Consider the following 20,535-nt stretch of genomic DNA (forward strand, 5'->3'; position numbering starts at 1 on the left):
GCAGACCTATTTGTTTATTATCTGTGTGATCAGGGGTGAGCAGCTTGTAAAACATGTTATAAACCTTTTACAGCCGTCTTTTGGTCCACACAAAAAGTGATGCACTTGTCCATGTAGTTGTTGACGTGTATTTTCGCTGGTCACTGAAGAGACTTATAAATTCATATATAGGGAATTTGTTGGACTGTAGTCAATGAGACAAAGACTATACTGTGGTTTCAACTGCCCCTTTCAAAGAAAAAGGAAAGATATTTAGATTTTGATCTAATAGTTTATAGTACTTAGTAAAACAAGCACATTTTCTTTTATAACGACTCTTTAACTATAGTTCCAAACTGCCTAACCTCCATGTGCTGAGACTTCCTGAGATTTGCTGAGTGTAGGTGATAATAATTCTTAGAACAGGTGCCGCACCATAAGCCCTAAGGCCTGGGGAAGTGAATGATTAGTGGCACTCCCCCAAGATGCATTGCTCTTCTGTATTAAAACCAAACTCTGCCTTTTATTCCCTCCAGGGTTTATTAAGTGGGCCAGTTGCCATAGCGACGCTTTGGCAGGATATTGCCAGGATAAGCCGTAATGGGTCTCCTGACGCAGTTCACTCTGCTCCTGTGGAAGAACTTCACTCTCCGGAAGAGACAAAAGGTACACTTGTGCTCAGCACCCCCTTTACACATCAACGTATATCTGTTAAAATTGGTCAGCAATGGAGGGAAAATGAGGATGTAGTCCCAGGGTTGTGTTATCAAGGGCAACCAAGTTATTCATGGGAGGGAAAAGGTAATAGGTGGGATTTACTCCGAAAATTGTCTCCCATAGAAGTAAGCCACCTTTAACTCTCCCACTAGAGAACAAGAACAATCTTACCTTAATGCCGACCAATTCAAAGTGTCACCTTCAATTTTTGGTGATCTATCTCTGGTGCACATTATGTCACATTGCCTGCATTTTACTTCTAACAAAGCCTGTCTTTGGCCCAATGGGAGTTGGATAGGGAGTGACGAATGTTAAATGCTTTGTTTGAAGGGCAAATACTCTCTTTGTCTTTTCTTACCAACAGCCTGACCTGAGAAATGTCACCCAAAAAGTGTCACTACAGTTTTTAAAAGTGTTAGCAGACAATTCAATGTAATTAATTTTGACTTTTTAACTCTGATCCCCACATCCTGCCAGCGAGTTTCAGAGGCGTGTTTTCTTTTTTTTTTTAAAAAAAGCAGCAGAATTACATATTTTATCAGCCAGAAGCTGAAAAGAGAAGTAATTGTTCAGTTTTCAAATCTTTCGACTGTCATTGACACCGTTGTGCACTGAACGCTTCTGTTTGAAAAAATAATCAAATTTAAGATAAAAAGTTTGATAAATCACTTTATTCGACAAATTTGACCAAAAATGTATTGTTTAGATTCCATCTTTTTTTGATTTTGCAAAATTAGCAAAGATATTCCACTTCTACTTTTCTCCTGTTTGGATTTATGATTTTATACCGATGCTAAAATCCTAAATCTGACATTTCACCGGCAGTTCATTATTTTATACCAACTGCAACTTCAGCTATATACATACAATGTACTTAAATAATATGTGATGCTTCAACTTCATCTGAAATGTCAACTGCTTTTATCTTTCCCGCTACCACCGACAAACTCAACTGCTTTCAGTGTTTCACTTCAGATGTTAGTTCAACTACTTTAAGTGCTCGCAACAGGACAACTGAGGGATTCAAATGCCTGCAGCTGTTGCACTTCAACTGATTCCACCTGCTTCAAATGCTTGAAGTGCTCAGCTGAAACCACGAATCTTCAGGAGATGTACCCTTTTCTAGTTTATAGTAGGATCTCATTTCTTGATAATGGGAAACTCTTTTGATATTCATTCACAAAGCAAAGATACGTCCAAAATTAGATTTAAGTTTTTTGTTTTTTTTTTAAACATAAATTAGTATCACCTTGATATGAATTCAACCCTGCGCGGAATTTTACTGATGTAGAAAACCTCTGAAACAATTGCCCCTTTGTCAAACAAACGAGTCTGCCAGTTAGTGATATACGATGGACCTAAATGCCCGTGATGTCACCCACACTGGCCCAGAGTTCACATGCTGCAGGAAGATAACAGTTCCCCGTGTGTTGCAACAGCATTCTCAGGGTCCGAATAGGTTGTCAAAGAATCCAGCGACGGGAGCCTTAGGATACTTCTTTTTTTCTACAATTGGCGCTGTTACAGAGAGCTCCAGTGTGTGCTTTGATTTATAGCCTTGCAGTGATGATTGGAGTCACATCCACCCACTTGTTTTGTTAGGGGTTCAAGCACAGCGGTGTGCCTATTGCCTTGAGTAGAACAAAAGAAATCTTCAGGAAAAAAAAAAAAAGAAGAAGAACATTTGGCTTTCATCAAAGTTCATGGTTTCTTGGAATAACTCAAGGCAAAGTCATTTGCAATTTTTACAACTTTGTATCTGGGAATCATTCCCCTTGTTAATTTTATCATCCGGCAAAAAGAATAGGGTAGTATCCTTTTGTATAGGGGAGAAATATACGACTGCTTTTCCAAAAGAATATATAAGAGGACAGCGGTGGTTTTGTGCGCGGGACGTGTAATATTTGGCCAATGTCAACATGAAATATTGTTATTAGACAAAACCAGTGGGAGTTAGCAAGGACAATGGTGCTTCTGGAGGGCTTGTGGAGGTTAATGACCAATTATATGAATGCCTCACCAAGCATTTTAAGATTTTATAACAGGCATGAAACTGATTTTATGGTCCAGTATTTCACATAATTTCATAGGAGGAGATTATCTGTTCACAAAGACTGGTGTCCGATGGCCAACGCCTGGGGAGCCAGACATTGAGAAAAGTCCCCATGATCGCTGTGTTCCCTCTCCGTGCCTTTTTCTTTGGAATACATTATGATAATTCACCCTCTCCGCACAACTACACGCACGAGATGGAATTAAAGGCCTGAATTCGAAATTCCATCTCGTGTCTTTGAAATATATGCAATGGGATTTTTCAGCAATTCCCTCATCAGAAATTCATTGACAAATTCCACAACTGAAGACTCACTGTTTGCCCTATACGCCTGAATACCAACCGAGTTAAAGATAAGTGTGCTCAGCCCGCACTTTCATTTGTAAGATTTCCATGGCGTGGTATAACATGCAATATACAGTGTACGATATTATTGCATTTTCTCCACCTCTGCCAACCCTCAAGTTTAATTACGAGGACAATAACCACGTCTCCTCGTATTATTTGTGCTAACGCGCGTCATCAGATACGACGCCTGAACACGTTGCGGGAGTGAGGGATCGGCTGATTCCTCTGAGCAGGTCACTCCAGCAGAGATGTTGGGGAGAGATGAGTGTGCAGGCAGACCAGGTCAGCTGAGGTTAGCGCAGAGGGCTCAGTGGGTGAGCGCGGGGCTGCGGGTGGGGTCGGTGAGTGATGGTGTGGCAAGGGACCCGTAAAAAGCCTCAATGGCTGAGGAGTCGAGGAAGAATGAGCGGCAGCACCGTAATATCTCATTCGAAGTATATAAATGTATACACGGCATAAAGTGCTATATATAAATCTGCTGTAAATATTTCACAGTGGGGGTGAATTGCTTTTATGGAACAGGGCATGTTACCTTGACCCGCTGCGTCGAGAAACTCTGGTTTTTCCACAGCGACACACAGCTTACCCAAGTAAGCCTGTGGGTGTGTTTGGTAAATGTGGAAAATATGAGAAACCACCCAGTGAAGAAGTAGCGCCTCAAGGTCGTCCGTTTGTGCTTTGTTGGTGCCTCTCTTCGCCCATTCCCCGGGGGTGAACTACAAACCCAGCACGTCAACATGGAGCTTCACCTGCCAGCAGGCAGAAAGTGGTTGAGACTCTTCATCCAGGAGAGGATTGAAGGAGTCTCGTGCTTAAAATACTAGTAAAACATATGATCTCTGGCATTAGTATCTACAATGTAAATACAGTGACATGAACATGAACAGGGCATGAGGTAATGTTGGTCAATCATTAACCAATCAGCTGCCACTCAAACAAAAGTGTTGTCAAACAGTGTTTACAAAAATTATACAACAGCATTTTAAGCACTTTGAATTGCCATTTAAATTAGTTTTGAAACTTTAAACTTGATATGCTTTACTGTTGGTTATGAATATACAATTGTATGAAAGAACTCCACAATAAGTTATCTTGGCTTGACACAAAGATTGGAGACTCTGTCCAGAGGTAATTAAGTCCATTGAAAGTTTACTTATTCACAAATTAGCCTCAATGTCATTTATTTAATTCTTATTTAATTTAGTAATAATTTCTTGTCTGGCATTTCTTGGCATTCATCAGTTTATAGTCCTGCTATCAAAGCAAACTGGCTGCTGGTCTTAAGTTTAACTGACCGATATCAGTGACATTAATTTTCTCATCAAGTGGCCACGCAAATTGCTGCTCAGTTTCTCTTTGTCTTTTATAAACTTCTACACACTTTCACAACAGCTTCATATCTTTGTAGAGATTTGCTGTGACTTAATGATGATTCATGTCTTTGTCCTCTGTGCAGGTGCGGCTGGTCGTTGAGCTAGTGTGGCCCCTGTTCCTCTTCTTCATCCTTGTGTGGGTGCGATCGACCAATCAGCCAATTTACAAAGGCCAATGTGAGTACAAGCCCAGTTGAAATGTTAAACTGCGTTTCATGAGTCATTTAATCCTGCACGACAGCTGCTCAGGTTTTCTGTCTCTGTAACAATTTATCCCCTTAACATGAATGCATGTATCACAACGGTGAGGGAAATATGATAATTAAACAAATCCACAAAAACAAACAGTTTATTGTGTTAGCCATAAAGCTGGGTAGGCGACTAAGTATTCATTGCTATTCCTTCAGGTCACTACCCAAATAAAGCGATGCCATCGGCGGGCGTGCTGCCCTGGCTTCAAGGTATGATCTGTAACCTGGACAACCCCTGTTTGAACCATCCAACGCCGGGGGAGACTCCAGGACAAGCCAATAACTTCAACAACTCCATGTAAGGACTGAGATGGTGCCCATTCTGTGTTCTAACACAAACACAATGTTTTGGTTATGATTTTAGAACATTTACAGATGATGGATGAGCTTTTTATTTTTATTTTTTTTGTCTTAAAACCAGAATTGCGGGGATGCTGATTGAGCTTCAAACTGTCCTGGTGAACAAATCTCTTCTCAGCAAGGCCAAGATGCTAGCAGATGATGTCGACCAGTGGGCCTCAATAATGTCACAGTCCAACCCTGGAAATGGTAATGATGATTTTATGATCAAAATCTTAATGCACTGACTGTAAAATAACAACACTAGTTATAAAAGGATCTCATAAGTTACCCAGTTATTAAAAACTGACTTAGAAATTGTGTGTGGTGAAGAGAGACAAGATCAAAAGGTTACTTCTTCTTTCTTGGTATAAAAGTTTAATTGCTACCGAGTAATGTTTCAAAAAATAATTGATATAGTAAATAGTCGGCCTCAGCAACAATCACTCTGCTATGTCTTTGTTAAGTACTCTCCATCAAGGAAAGTATCCCCTTCATGTGGATGACAAGTCGGAGGATTTGTTATTCCCCTTTATCCCTCAAAAACAATGGCGTGTGATTATTTATGATGCAATTTTCCATGCAGACTGACAGATCGTTTGTCTTGATAAGTTGCTGCTTTGCATTAGGCTCATTTAGCCTGATGATATTCAGATTTTCATACGCCATCTAATTTGCAAATAGGCAAAGAAGGAGGGGGGGGTTGCTGCTGTTCAACAAGCGGCCCGTGGGATATTTGCATTTTGGGGTCGCCGGCTTTTAATATACAAGATTAAATCCATCAAAATCTAAGCCTGAGCATAATTAATGGGACTCGCTGTCTGAGGCGAGAGCACGGAAGGTCATTAACAAGAATAGGGAATGGAGTACTATCAAAAGACTGTGATGGCAAAGGTGATTGTTGTGTTCTTTTTTTTTTTTTTTTTACGGCTTTATCTTGGGTTGATTAAAACGACTCAGGTGGTCACTTCAATCATAAAGGAAACCGTGTTGAGGAAGAACATAGAACATGTTCTTCTACCCCGTAATCTAACCCCGACAATCCCACCGATGTCATGTGGTACATAATAATGCGTTCAGTTTGGGCGTTGTCTAAGGTGAGAGTCGTGTCATCAAACAATGTCGTTAATTCCAGTTATTTCCATCAAACATTTATCTGAATTGAACTTTGAATAGCCCAGCATAAGTCACTTCCTCCCCTTCCAATTCAGATAATTGACTGACTTGCTCATATTACAATTGCAAAAATGATAATTTAATTATATTACACAAGCCCTTCATCATCTTAACAGCACACAAAGAAGAGGAAACACATGTTGAATAGATATATAGCATGTGTGAATACACTGGCGGGTTCCCTGCGATGCTGAGTCATCGTTTCCGAGGGGGTGGGGGGGTAGCAATGAATTGTCGAAACTGGCTCATTTTAGTATTTGCTGGCAGCCAATCAGGAGAAAAATGCCTGGTTAACACTCTGCTACAAGTTTAGCAACAAATTGTCTCTTCTCACGCTGAAGTGTTCAAACCCAGCGAAGGATTTAATTGCAATCATTTAAATTCAAATTCATCCGACTGTTACGCCACACAACGTAGCGTGTAAAACAACACCGAATCAGAATCTGCGTTCTTGAAGCCCCATTTCTTCTATAATCTCCACACTTGAAACATATAGGGATTTCTTTTTATTTCCTCTTTTCACCGACGTGGCCTTCATTTCTATCAGTGATTGCAACATTTTCGTCAGCAGCTGCACTCCAGTGATTTTGAAGACAGAGACATAAGCTTTAACCTTGTGCTTTCAACAACAGAATGAGTCTTTCAGGGCTTTTGTTTAAAGCGACCTTCCATAGTGGAAGGGCTGCCGTCCTATCACATGTGCTCCTGGCTCCCCTCCATGTTTGGCATCGTCGTGTATCACACAGATTTCTGCATGCATTCAGATGTGTGTACAGGAAAGCAAATGCAGGAGGAGATGGGAAAAAAGGATGCAGGCAGCGGCAGGCAGGCTTGTTGGCTGTCGAGTATCTGCAGTGCAGATGGTGAGTGAGGAGGATTCACGGCCAAAAAGTATGAAGACAAGGTTGAAAACAAGCAGATCAATATCCCTTTATGTACTCCGCATCGCTCCACACATGTCAACATCAAGTACACCACACCTTTAAATACTGATATTGAACTGTAATTATTCTCCATCTTTACGGTCAAGCTCAACCCGTCATCCTGAAGAGTATTCTAAGAGACGACGAGACCTTCTCCAAACACCTGGTGGAGGATTTGTCCTTGACATCTGCGACCGTCGAGAGCCTCATGAATGCTGGGATTCAGCTCAATCCAGTGAGTGTCATTCCACTACTTCTTAGGTGTAAATAAAGTCATTTAAATGTTTCCAAAATGTAATGTGCCAAGAGCGCTTGAACATTTTCAGAATGAAACGTCCTGGCCAAGAACTGCCTCGTGTATATAAGGCATAATCTAAGCAGTGTCTAGTATTTACTTGACAAAAAAAGTCCTTTGAAGCCACCTATAGTCGGTTATTCGGAATAAAATGGATTGCAAAACGAGTAATGAGTGTCTTGCCTCTAAATGTTCCCCAAGTGATGGTGCTGTATGTACCGGGGAATTATCAGATTTCAATAACAAGGATGCTTAAATAAACTGACTTAAGGATTCCACCTGTATATGAGGCTCTCTGATGGCTGCAGTAGGTTGAACTGTGGCCCCTGGTTCTCCCCATGTATCCTCCCCTGCTCTCTAAATCACCGTACACTGCCGGGATATGACACAAATTATTTGTGTATATGCATCTGTGTGTGGGTGTTAATGTCTGTCACATTTTTGACACTATGCTGTTTGTGCTCAGTGCGTCAGCCTTTATGTAAATATCTGGCGATTTAAAGAAACCAATGCTGTAAATCTACTGATTAGATGCACAACAACCCGAACAAATACGTGATTAAATGTAAAATGGGTCGGGTCCAAAGTTGCCCGGTTTGTCAACTCCTGTTATAGTTGGCATTTGTTTTGCAGATGATGGGCATCCCGAGGCCCGGCAACCTGCGGAGCATCCTGTGTGAGGGGACAGATCTGGATGAGCATGTCCAATTTAGCAGCCAAGCTGAAAAGGAGGCATTTCAAAATGTCAGCTGCTCCCTCACTCCACAGCAGCTGATTAACACCCAGCGAGTACTCCTGCAAAACCTGGACGCGAGAAAAGCACTTTCTGAGGTGAGCTCTCCTCGCTGTCCCCCCGAATAGATCTCACAACATGTCTAATTTCAGTTTGGAAAGTATCTGAGACATGATGAGTATGAGTCTGACAAATGCGGGAGGGATAATGCTTTTGGGAGCTGTGTTTACATGGATTTGTCTGATGGGGACACGGCAGCAATAATACTGCTCATTATGTCTGCATTTAAAAAGCCTTAATTCCTGCTCCGCAAGGTCGTCCGCATCTCGCATTCTTGCAAATCATTCTGTCCGGACTAATGAAGGTGGTATTAAAAATGTAAATGGAAGCTTCTATACCGTCTCAACCACTGCGGGTGATTTTATAATCAAACTTCATCTCCCTTTACAAAAGGAAAATAACATGATGTTTAATCTGAGTCTGTGATTTTTGTTGGTACTATGAGAATAACTTTTTTTTTTTGTGAAGTATAAGATTCAAGCACCTCGGTGGGCAGTTCCCAAAAATAACTTTTGAGATGGTGTTGCTTGGTGATGCAGTGTCAGTGTCCATGATATGATATCCAACCTTTTTTTTCCTCTGAGATCTACTTTGACAAAATGAAAGTGTCCGAGACCTTCTCATGTTTCGTAACATTTATTCACATAGCTGAGCTCCACCCAAAACCAGCCGAATAAGCTTCTATTATGTGAACGATGACAAATTGATACTCTTTGCAGACATTGTGTATCACAACAGGTTGGCAGCAGCAAGGAAATATTGACAGCTTATTGGCTGAAAGCTGAATTGCTTTGTGTCACAAAGCGGGTCGGGTGTCTGTGAATATGATTGGATAGAAATGTAAACAGATTTACCAAGAGACTTTGGGTTATCAAATGTGTATGCTGTACTTATTGTTCGAACCTTCCTCGATCTCCTGAGAAGTGGCTCACGGGCTACCGGTACTTCACGAGCTACGGGCAGGAGACCCCTGGTCTAGCTAGAAAATATTTCATCACTGCAGTCCTAAAACATCAATTCATGGCATGTTTGTTTATGTGCTTTTCAACAGGCGTAGCATTGAATATCTACTGCTAACGATTTAAGCTGTCTGGATACGTTTCTGTCTTTCGTTATCTTCCTAACACCTGGCACCTGAACGAATATGCTTAGTCATGTTACACACTAGTTTCTGAATCATTAGATGCTCCTGCAGCTCAGTGCTCTTGGTTGGTGTTGCTCGTGTTAGTTGTCTTTCATTAGTGGGTCTAGATGTAGTAATGGCAAATAATTACAAATTGTCCTGTAACCTCAGGACTCTGCTTTACCAAGTGATTTGAATCTTTGGGGAAAAAAAGGATAAAATACAAATAGGATAACATACCGAGTTATTGAGAAAAGGACGTGCTGGTAACAGTTTCTTACCTACAGCTGGTTAAATACCTGTTTGGCTCTCAGACCTGCCGCGAAGTGACAGATTGTTTTAAATGTTCACCCACACAGATATCTCAACAATTTAATTAAAATACTGAACCAAAAATTCACTCACTGTGGAGAGCATCAGTGTAGACGATGCTTTTAATGCAAAAAAAAGAATAGACACCAAAACAACCTTTCATTTCTGTAATTACACAAGTTATCGATCCAGATTTCTTGCCAAAATACTTGTTAATCAGTTTGTTGCAGTTTCAGAAAAAAAAAAATCACAGCCGTGGCTCCAAACTCTCACCACACATTTTCCAGATGAATCTGTGATGGAGGAATACTGCACACACTGTTTTGCCAAACCTTGTACACCTTCACCCTGTTATTCATGACTGGCTTCTCAAGTCCACAGCAGAGCCTGTTGAAGGGTTGTTGATAAAATTGTAATTCTTGTGCTGAGTGAAACATTTTGAGCCACAAGGCTGCCCTGTCCACCTCATGCTGCTGAAATTGATGGTCATGGTCATAAATTATTGGGTGTGATACTGTGAATTTTACTGCAAAGCAAAAACAAAATGCCATGGGTTGTCTCGGTACTTTTTTTAAATTTTATTTTGTATGCCAAGATGTCTTATTGAGGCTTATTTTTTTTTGTAATTTTCTGTGTGTTGATCCGTGCACACCTTAATATAACAAAGAAAAAGTAAAAATGGCCACAGAAGGTAATTTTCAACATGGATACTCTTAAACACATCTCAATACAGTTTATACACCGTCTCCTCGAACTATAATTCTCGCATGGCTTGCTGGAAATTGAATATAAAGACAATGATATTCTGTGCCAGCCAATTGGGTAACCAATTTAAAAGTTAAATGTTCTGCTTGATGGGTTCTTCGACTTAGAGAAATGAAGAAAAGTTCAATCTTGTTAATGAACCCTTCAAGGCCAAAACTACCAGCAAGACTTCAGCACTTATGTTGTGTTATTACTGCAACATTATCTTGATGTATTTATATTTTGAGTCAGGGATCATTTTCTGTCCCACAGAGTCTTAAGCTCTCGAAATTGTCACGTGCACCTCTGTGTCCTCCAGTGATTTTACTAGAACGTGTGCAATCAGGTGGGAATTATTTATTAGAACCAATGTTTTCTTGAATTCTTTTAAATCTCCCAGTTCCCTTTGGGATGATGAAAGCCTGCACTTTTCTTTGACTTTATCTTTGAGCAAAAATATATGGGACAGCAAATCCAATAAATAAGTGATAAGGCAGGAAGTTCGTTGGAGAGAGCATTTGAACAATTTAAGCCCACAGGCATTTTCAGACACAGGGAGAGGAAAAAAAAGGAAAACCCAGACAAGATATGGTGGGAAAGCTCTTGAGCGCCTCAAGCAGATGGATGGAAAAGAACATCAAGCCTTCACACTTAAGGCTCGACGTCACTGAATGATTGTGATAACAACAACAGCAACAACATAAAGAAAAGGACAAGGGAGGAAGGCTGTGTTTATCACAGAGGGAGTGAGTGGCAGAAGGTGATTCAGATGTCGTTTTTTTTTTTTTTTCAAAATCATTTCAGAACACAACGCGAAAGGCAGACAGTAAAGAGAAAGCCATTGAATGTACAGTATGTGCAGCTCAGCTGGGGTCATTTGGCTCCTTTGTTGTTCATTTGTCCATCAAATCTTTGTATCAGTCAAAATATGCCCGAGTATGTCACAGTTGTCAAATTATTTCTTTAATGATCTTCCGAAGGAAACGCATCTAATCGTTGGAGTTTTCAGCAACAGAAACCTGAGTTCAACAGATGAGCTTGAGAAATCTGTTCTGTATTATGTTCCTTTATCTCCCTCCAACCTGAGATCTCCTTCGACAAAATGAAAGTGTCCGAGACCTACTCATGTTTAGTAACATTTATTCACGTAGCTGAGCTCCACCCAAACCAGCTGAATAAGCTTCTGTTATGTGAACGATAACAAGTCTCTGGCGCCTTCTGACTCCATCCCTAAGACCCAATGAGAAGCCATCCTACTTTTGAAACTACTGTATGCTTGAAAAGTGCTTCTATTTGTGAATATAGTTTTATTCAAAAATTTGAATGCAGTTATTTTCAGCTGGACTCTTCTTTAAACCTCTCTCAACTTTCTGATTTTCACACTTCTGGTCTTTCTGCACTTTTGTCCTGCACACATTTCAAAGCGTTGTAATTGTATATGCTGGAAGTCCACACGGGCGCCCTGTGCACAGGCTATACTTGACACTTGATGCATGAAAATGACAGTGGTTGAAAGGGCACGCCATTTAGTTGGCCTAATTGGACTCATACTGTGTACCTTCTGAATGTCACTGTAACACTTGTCATTTTAATGCAACTTTTATTTACCGGTGCCGAGGATGATGAGGGTAAGATGCAATTTACAGGTCAAGATGCACAATTGACTGTGTGTTCCCGTTACATATTAATTTGAGCTGAAAGGTTCATATACTCTTGTATTTTTTTTTTTATCTCCGGTGTTGACAATGTAACAAATGCCTGTATAACTCCTACATATGTTTTTTTCCCAGCATATAGTTTGAGATGACTTTTAAAACAATTAAATGAATAGCATTTTTATTTTTGCATTCTTGTTATCATATTTCATACATTTGATTATTTTCTTGTTAATTGTTTCTGCATTGTTCTGTTTGGACTCTTCTGTAGGTACCTTCAGCTTTGAACATGAACGCAGCAGACACAGCGACACTGATAAATAAAACCACCCAAGATGCATTGCCAGTGATTACAGAGGTTAGTGTTGTTATTATCACACACTTGAGAGGAATCCAGATTTATACCTTCATATAATGTTTTTTTTTTTTTTTTAACTCCTGTCTTTCCGTCTCTGGTATCCAAGGTGACCAGGTTGAGGAACTCAATGATCTTTAAGGCTGCCAGTTCGCTGGATTTCCAGGAAGACATGATTGGCAGTATCAATAGGCTGCTCTGTGGAAAGCAGCCCGACTTCAATTCCACCAATATGACCCTCAGTTTACCCTCACCCATGCAGATGGCTAACAACAAGTCAATTTCCATTATGGGCAACAGTTCCGGTAAGTGCTGCAGCAAGCTCCTTTCTAAAGCAAAGCTGTCACACAGGAGTCATGTCTTAATCTGTTATCTACATTTTAGCCTGACAGCACTATATGTAGTCATGCTGTCCAGGAAGTGGAGAAAATTCAGAAACCAGTGGTGCACAATGCGTAACATTATAGGACGCAGCAGCTGATTTGTGGGAATTTTGCTGGCACAGGCATGCTTTACTTCCATAACTGTGTCACATTTGGAAAATGAGGAATGGCTGGAAATTAAGCTTGGTCAGCACGTGCGACAGAGGATGATGACTTATCAAATCTCAGTTTTAATTCAATTTTTTTTTTTTTTTTTTAGGTGAGAGCTGTGTTAATGAACAGTAAACGTACTTTTATATCTTAAAGACAGACTAAATGCAAACCCCGGTGTTTCCTGTGATTAACATTTCTGTGCAGGTGAGAAAAAAAAACATCTGAATTAGTAGTGCATGACGTACAGCGCAGTCAGCTGTGCAGCGTGCACAGAATGTGACCACTTGTGCACATCCAGGAACAAGCACCTGTGGCACATTTGGCACCTTCCACCAGAGTTGGAAACTGGGTTTGATTATACAGTATTGTAGACTGTTTCAGGGGCTGGCATCAGACAGAGAAAATCAAACCAGCTCTTTTCATTCCATTTAAAAGCTGTCTAGTTCCCGCTCTGACATAATGATGCTATCTTAATGGAGAGGAACGTCCAGTCCAACTTTATCCCAAGTGAAAGCTCATTATACATTTATAACATCTTAAAAATGAACAAATGGTTCTCCAAACTTCCCTCAGAGGACAGATGGTGTTACTAGCACTTTTTGGAGTCCTAAACCTGGCTGTTTGGGCTATTTAGAAAGGGAATACAACCGTGGCAGCCATGCTGTCAGCATTTGTACTCATATTCTGTAGTACTGTTTGGATTTCGCTGAAGCTGGCTCTGTTTGACTTGAAGTGGTTAAAATGAGAAAGCAATGCTCCACTGAAGAACGGACCAGTTCCAGCTGCTGTGAGATACAACGTGCTGAAAATGAAAGTGTCCGTCCCCAGTAATAGAGGAGTTTTCACACAATTAAGTGAACCAGTTCTTCCTTTACTGCCCAACATATGTGTAAAGTAATAGTTGTGTATTTATTTGATTACTTGATAAACATCATGGACTTTGAACAGATTTTGTTAACAAAGAATAAATGGAACAAAAGCTCAGTGATGCTGAGCTCAGAGAGAAATTTCAGACTTCCTGGGGCTGTGTACGTCGCTGTGTCTAGTGAATCCAGGATGTCATCGTCTGCCATAATCCTAATAATGTGCAGTGTATGAACATGGTAAGATGGCACAGAGTTGCCTCCGCAGCCAGAGCTGTGTGCTTTGCAGCAGTGCGCTGCTACTTATGAAAGATTTATTCCAAGTCGTCACATAGGAGAGTCCACGCTGCTTAAAAAAAAGTGGAATTCACCGTCCACCTTCGGTGTGTTGAAGCGGGTGAATCGGGGTTATGATGATGATTTAATTGATAAAATAGGAAAATTAGATTCTACAAGCATCTGTGGGTGAACCTTTGATCTAATTTGATACATACTCTGCTCTCCTGGTATTAAACATTTTTTTTGATGTGCAAATTTCAATCGTTGAGGACTTTTCATCAAAGCAGGCACGCTGTATATGCATCAAAGGTGTTTGCAATTTATGTGACCCACGTTATTTGTTGGCCTTTTGATTGTAATGTAAACTCATGTTAACAGTCAGGTTTGTTGTATTATATGACTGCAGTACACGAGTGTCAGTGTAACACAGCAAATGAGAAAAAGTGACTCCAGGTCATACTTTAATTCACAAAAACAAAAGAAAGCAGGACAGAAACGACTCCTTATCATTAAGGAATGCAGTAAATGTGACCCAGTCTGGCCCAATGTCTGTCGCATTAAAGCCTGAAGTGTGAAAACATCTCCAAACTACCGCGTTAATAGATCATTCAAGGCCAATTTTCATGTCGGCGTGTTGAGAGAGTCGAAGCGATGTCAATTTGGAGATCTGTACAAGTTCATGCAGTTTACAGACTTGGGCGATGTCCGCTTGCAGCCCAGAATTTGTGGCCACGCATGCTGCGCACACTTACAGGTGCAGCAACAGAATTAGAAAAGGACACGGTGCTCTAAGTGTGTGCTGTGTTCCCTTTACTGGCTCCTGTTCTCATTTAGCGATCGCACGGTTTTCTTTCTCTGACTTTTTCATCGAGCTCCTCATTTTGCTGCCGGGAAGTTGCCATCACACTTTGTCGTGTGCACGTCTGATGTCTGCACACAAGTCTGTATCTGTCTGTGTACACTCTATGATCAAGGCTTTGTTATCATAGTGCTCTTCGGCTCTCCTTTCCTTCCGAAGCTACCATGTAGTTCGAGTTTGTGCCAAAATTGACTCTCTATTACTTTTTCAGTAAGTATGGAAAGTAATGGCAGTACATCATTTGGAGTTTTCTTAAACTTGTGGAAGCAGTTTCAGGTTAGTCGGTAGATTACAATTGAGAGTATTATATCCTTTTACATTTTTTCCGTGCAGGTCTCAGACTGCTCACAGTGGGGGAAATGGCATTATGAGTCATCACACATCTGAATGTTTAAAACAAGATCATGTGTCCGATCTTGATGTATGGCCGGATCTTCTGAGATTCATAAACTTTGTATCATTTGCAGCTGTTTAAGTGCAGGACATTTCTATTTGTATTCATTTAACAGAGGGTAACTTTTACCACACGGGGATGTGTTTGTTTTCTCGTCTAATTCCAGTATTTCAAGAATATTGTAATAAAAAAAAAAAAAAGGCTTATTTAATGTTAAAAATAAAGTTAGATGAGTTTTTCTACTCCCCCATTTTTTTAAAGTGGCCTCAGTATAATTTAAATAAATCCCCTAAATTAAATTACGATGATGCGTGTTACTACAATATACTGTGTTGCGTTATTACTTAGAAAAACATAATAAGTATTTAGGAAATGAAAAAAACGTTTTTATTTCGAAACCTATCTCCGTGATGCTATGAAAAGAGAATACTGTCACTTTGTATATATGTTAATATATGTGGTGGTGGAGACAGTGGAGGGCGGACAGCTTTGAAAACCACGTCATGTGTTTGTTCCATCAAATCCTCGATAACTCGATCTTCTTCTCTTCTTGCTGCCTCATTCTCATTAGAGACCATCCAGTCCTGTTTCATTAAATGCTTTTTCTTTGGAGAAAACTGCGGCAAATTCGATTTTAATAAGGAGCCTCTCCTCCCTGGGAATAATGCTACTTTGTAAAGTGGAATTGCATGCTAGTGCCAGCACAAATTAGCAAAAACATTGTACCTCCCCTACATAATAAGCAGTAACATCTCTGTTAGCATGCTAATGGCTGTTTTGGATTCGCCGTGGCATTTCATTGTGTTGGTCTATGTACAGTTTAAAGGATCTGGGTTATGCAATGCGTCTGCATAATGGCCAATTACACGTCCTATGTAGGTGTAAAAGTACACTCAAAGGAATGGAAAAATAGCAATAATAAAGGCCAATGCTGAGGATTTATTAACGCCTCAGTAATGTTCCCTTCTCAATTAATTGTTGACAGCAACCTCTGAGTCATTATACAGAAGAGTTGGGCTGGGAACTCTTCTTCCATGACAGTGAACAGTAATTCAAAGTTGTTTCCATTTTCAAAATGTGCCCGGCAGATTTGCAATAATAACAGATTAAATAACTCCGCAATCGTATACTTATAGTTAAACATTCTGTCGACACGTTTCTTAAAGCGTATTTTGCAAATATACTTTGTGGCTCTTATAAAGGTGGAGAATTTGGTGTCTCTTTGAATAAGTAGTAATTGATCCTTTATTTCTAGTTTGAAGCACATCCCTTTTAATATAACAGGAAGCCGGTGAAGGGATAATGTGTGTCTATCGTGACAGTGGCTCAACTTCTACTACTAAGGCCTCTCTTTTGTCTTTTATGAGAATGACTTCAATCCCATTGATTGAAGTTCATTTGACTTTTTGTTGAAAAGCTGCAACACAGCGCTTGATTTGTACCGCTTGCAAGAAATACGAGCTGCTTAATTGAAGCCTCGGACAGTTCGCGTAGACGGGCGTGTCATATTTGGTGTACATAATATGTCTGTGTGCACGTGCTTGTCTGCCTCTGATTGTGCACTGCGTGAAATGCCTGGAATCTGAGTAACTCGGTAATATGATTTTCTTTGTGTGTGCGTGTGCACACACAAAGAAAATGTGTGTGTGGGTGGAGCAGCAGCATTTGCGGCGCGTCGGCAGCGCTGTCTCGCTGCAGTGCTGAATTGAGCCCATCTCCAGGGTACAACTCAAATTGATTAAATTTGCCAGGTAAGTTGAGGGGCTGACTTGAGGCTCCAAGCAATTATTTGACTGTGGCTAAACCTGGTGCAAAGAACAGATTTTCTTGTTCCTCTTTCAGACTGCTGTTTTGTGTAACCTCTGTAATTTAACGCTCCCTTTAGCACACAAAATATCAAAAAGTGATATGTCTTTCCCAAGATACCGAGACGCCCGATATTAGAGCGCCGTGCATTCGTCACTGCCATCTGCTGTATATTCATGCTTTATTGTCGAGTGGAGCTCTCTCGTCTCATAATCACTTTCATAATCAGAGCACATTTGTGAAATAAGGATCCATATTGTATATGTGGAAGAAGTGTCCTGAGATGCGGAGGCATTCAAATGAAAACGTCTACATGTCGCAGACATTAATATTGCAGAGGGCGAGAATACGTCAGCAAATGTTAAATAGATTAGTGCTGGGTATAGGGATGCAGATATATTGTGCTGAGTCCTCGTAGCACTGAGAGCGGCCAGGACATTCTGCTTGATGGCTGATGTGGCGGGTTGCAGTGACTGACGGCTGTATTAGTTCACCACATTGTGGACGCTGCAGTTTCTCAACCTCTTAGGCTTGTGACCCCTTTAAAATGACGCGGTTTTAGGATCTCGGAGTAGTGAAAGTGTAGCCCGGCTACGTGCGTTTGCGGTCGCTCCATCCTGCTGGATGTTAGATTCGTTAATTTTAACCGGTCAACATTGGCCGAAACTGGCCGACACACTGCCATCCGTGCACCTGCCGAAGACCCGTATCCGTCACAGCGTTTTTTTCCATGAGCAGAGTGTGTTTTCTAAAAATAATTTTTAATGGTAGTGCTGTGGTTTTGTTTTTCCAAACGGGAGCGCTGAGCGTTTATTCTGCGCTGGGCAATGAACCTCGGCCTCCACCCCCCCCCCCCCCCCCCCCCAGTCACCGAGAGTTGAAACAACTTTGGGTTAAATGCTGCGCTCACTGCTCACTGTCAAAAAGAAAAGGGAAAAAAAGGGAGGAATTAATTATTTAACTTTACTAACTTTTAAAACGTTTTGTGTTTGTTTTGTTAGTTTGTTTTGTTTCATGATGATGCTCCTCGACTTGTGCATTAAATTCTACATAGATGAACCCCCTGATTTTGATTAATCAAATTGAAACGTAAAGCAGTTGCATCATAGGCAAAGCAGATGGTCACGTTGAGCCGCCTGCTACACAAAACAGGAGCGAAAGCCCCACATTAGCTTTCCTGCTAATCCACTCTCTCAACTTGAACACCCGCCCTGTCCTGCTGTTGACCAAACATTCAGCTGGGAAAAGTGCACCGCTAATGTCCCCTTTGTAAGCTCGAAAGCTAATTAGCTGCGCTGCTGCAGCACATTAAACATCATGTGAAATAACACGCTAATGCCACTTGGGATCGGGGCCAATGACAATACCTTGTGTGCCCACGACTTGTAGCTACAGTGGAAGTTTGTTTCGTTTGTCTTTGTGTTCCCTGCAGTGTAACACCGGCACTGTGGCAGCCTGCCAGCAGCTGTCAATCAGACACTGACACGCCCCTCCAGCTGGCTGATAGGAAAAGGAGCATTTTATATTTAACCAAGGATTTATTTTTTTTGCATCCTTTTTAATAACAACAACAAAAAACAGTTAACGATACATAAAAAAAAAAAAAAAAAAAAAAAAAAACGCAACAATATTTTGTGTCATTGCTTCATGTGATGATGTCAGTTGGACTGTAATATGGTCAGCCCCCTCTGCCCCCTCAGTTGCTTTATCAGTTGTTTCTGTTGTTATCCGCAGATGCCAGCGATGTCGGTGGGAAAATCCACTGCAAGCTTTTTCATCATACTGATACTGAACAGTGTATATTTCTTAAATACAGAAAATCCTCCAATTTGGAGTCACTTTTTCCAAAAGACATCTATTGAACAGAGAGCTGCTGAGCTGTGTGTCGCACACATTCCCTGTCTTTCAAGTGTTATGATCGCAGGAGGGGGCATCTGTGCAGTGTGCGGAGGGAACAGCTGGCCAGACCCAGACTAAGGGGTGGCCATTAGTTCTCTGCACACTGACCTCCAAGGAGCACCTGGGAAAGATGGCCAGCAGGCAGAAAAGCTAACGTTTAATTGCGCTGAAAATGGCCGCTAAAATCTCCCCGATGCGGGGGGGGGGGGGGAATGGTTGCCCTGGTGAGACGACAAGAGACAGGTTTGAGGTCCGGTTGCAGTCTTGACAGGGGAAAAAATGAAAGAGGGCGACAGAAAGCACTTGTTGTAATGACAGGTGTCAGATCAAAAGGGACAGTTAGCAACAGCTCAGGAAGACAGAGGGCCACATTGACTGACGGACCATACACCAAATTGGTAAACTGTATGATGAAGTACCACACGACAAGACCCGCATATTTACATTCGGAACAAGCCGGGCACAGCCTGAGAACAAGCTATCCAACCACTCCGGGATCTATTGCTTGCAGCGCAGATCCTCATGTAACTTATTCAGCACTCTCCCACTCTGGCAATATTCACATTGGCAGATCAGTTAAATTAGTAATGAGCCTACTGCTGCTGAGCATATTGACTTTTTTCCTCTCCTCACAGTTTTCCCTTATGTACTCGTGTCTGAACTCTTGACTTATGTCTTTTCCTCTGCCTGTTTGTGTGTTTTTAAGTAATACATGACAACTTATTTATAAATACATCCGGTCGGCAACTTTTTTGCTGCAAAGTTGTCCCAATAAAGTAGCCAATATCCAGTTCGTTAAAGCTTTTTATTTGAAAAACACGGGTAGAACAATTTCCAGGAAATAATTGTGCCCCCCTCCATGGAGGCAGGATCAATGGCATGTTTGAACATATAGAATTAGTTGGTAAAGTTTCCTCACAACAAACTGTAAGAAAAAAAAAAAGCTGTATCAGCAGAAGTTTCTCCCTAACAGTATAACAATTCCTCAAATTTTAGTTTTTGTTTTTTTCCCCCCAGCTACTTGGTTAAATATTGATGGGAAAGCAAGTATTTAATGACGGGGAGTGGACGTCACATAGATGTGAAGTAAGATTAAAAAAAATAAAAAAAATATATATAAAAGCAAGGCTGCAGCAGTAAAACCAGCTGTAAACATTGACAAATGTTTTTTTATGAGTGTAAAAAAAAAAAAGTTAAGATGACATGTCTGATCTCACTGTGTTGCAAAGTCATTGTCAGTCCCCATGACTCCTGTAAAAGCAGGTATTACATGCCTCTCCCAACAATTTGCTGTAATAAACTGACTAAACACTTGAAATTGGTCTGCTCTGAAAATAAGTGGAGGATGGTGCTGTCAGTTGTGTCGGTTTAAGCGACTTCTAAAAGTGTTGCAAAGCGATCGATGCACACCGCAACACTTATGTAAACCTACTAGTCATGATTGCGTCAACTAAAATGGACAA

General features: G+C 40.9%; 1 protein-coding gene across 1 annotated transcript in view; it reads left to right on the forward strand.

Moving 5' to 3' along the window:
* The first annotated feature begins 579 nt into the window (after positions 1 to 579).
* The window catches only part of LOC138210900 (phospholipid-transporting ATPase ABCA1), a 144,752-nt gene continuing 124,796 nt past the window's right edge, over positions 580 to 20,535 (forward strand). Inside the window, exons 1-8 of the mRNA XM_069170271.1 lie at positions 580 to 645; positions 4,554 to 4,647; positions 4,878 to 5,019; positions 5,143 to 5,270; positions 7,267 to 7,394; positions 8,088 to 8,285; positions 12,353 to 12,439; positions 12,546 to 12,741. Coding sequence (XP_069026372.1) covers positions 580 to 645; positions 4,554 to 4,647; positions 4,878 to 5,019; positions 5,143 to 5,270; positions 7,267 to 7,394; positions 8,088 to 8,285; positions 12,353 to 12,439; positions 12,546 to 12,741 — 1,039 coding nt within the window. The remainder of the gene's footprint in view (positions 646 to 4,553; positions 4,648 to 4,877; positions 5,020 to 5,142; positions 5,271 to 7,266; positions 7,395 to 8,087; positions 8,286 to 12,352; positions 12,440 to 12,545; positions 12,742 to 20,535) is intronic.

Source organism: Embiotoca jacksoni, unplaced genomic scaffold (assembly GCF_022577435.1).
Source record: "Embiotoca jacksoni isolate LCO1_2020_lvr unplaced genomic scaffold, fEmbJac1.0.p SCAF_49, whole genome shotgun sequence".
In the NCBI taxonomy this organism is placed as follows: Eukaryota; Metazoa; Chordata; class Actinopteri; family Embiotocidae; genus Embiotoca; species Embiotoca jacksoni.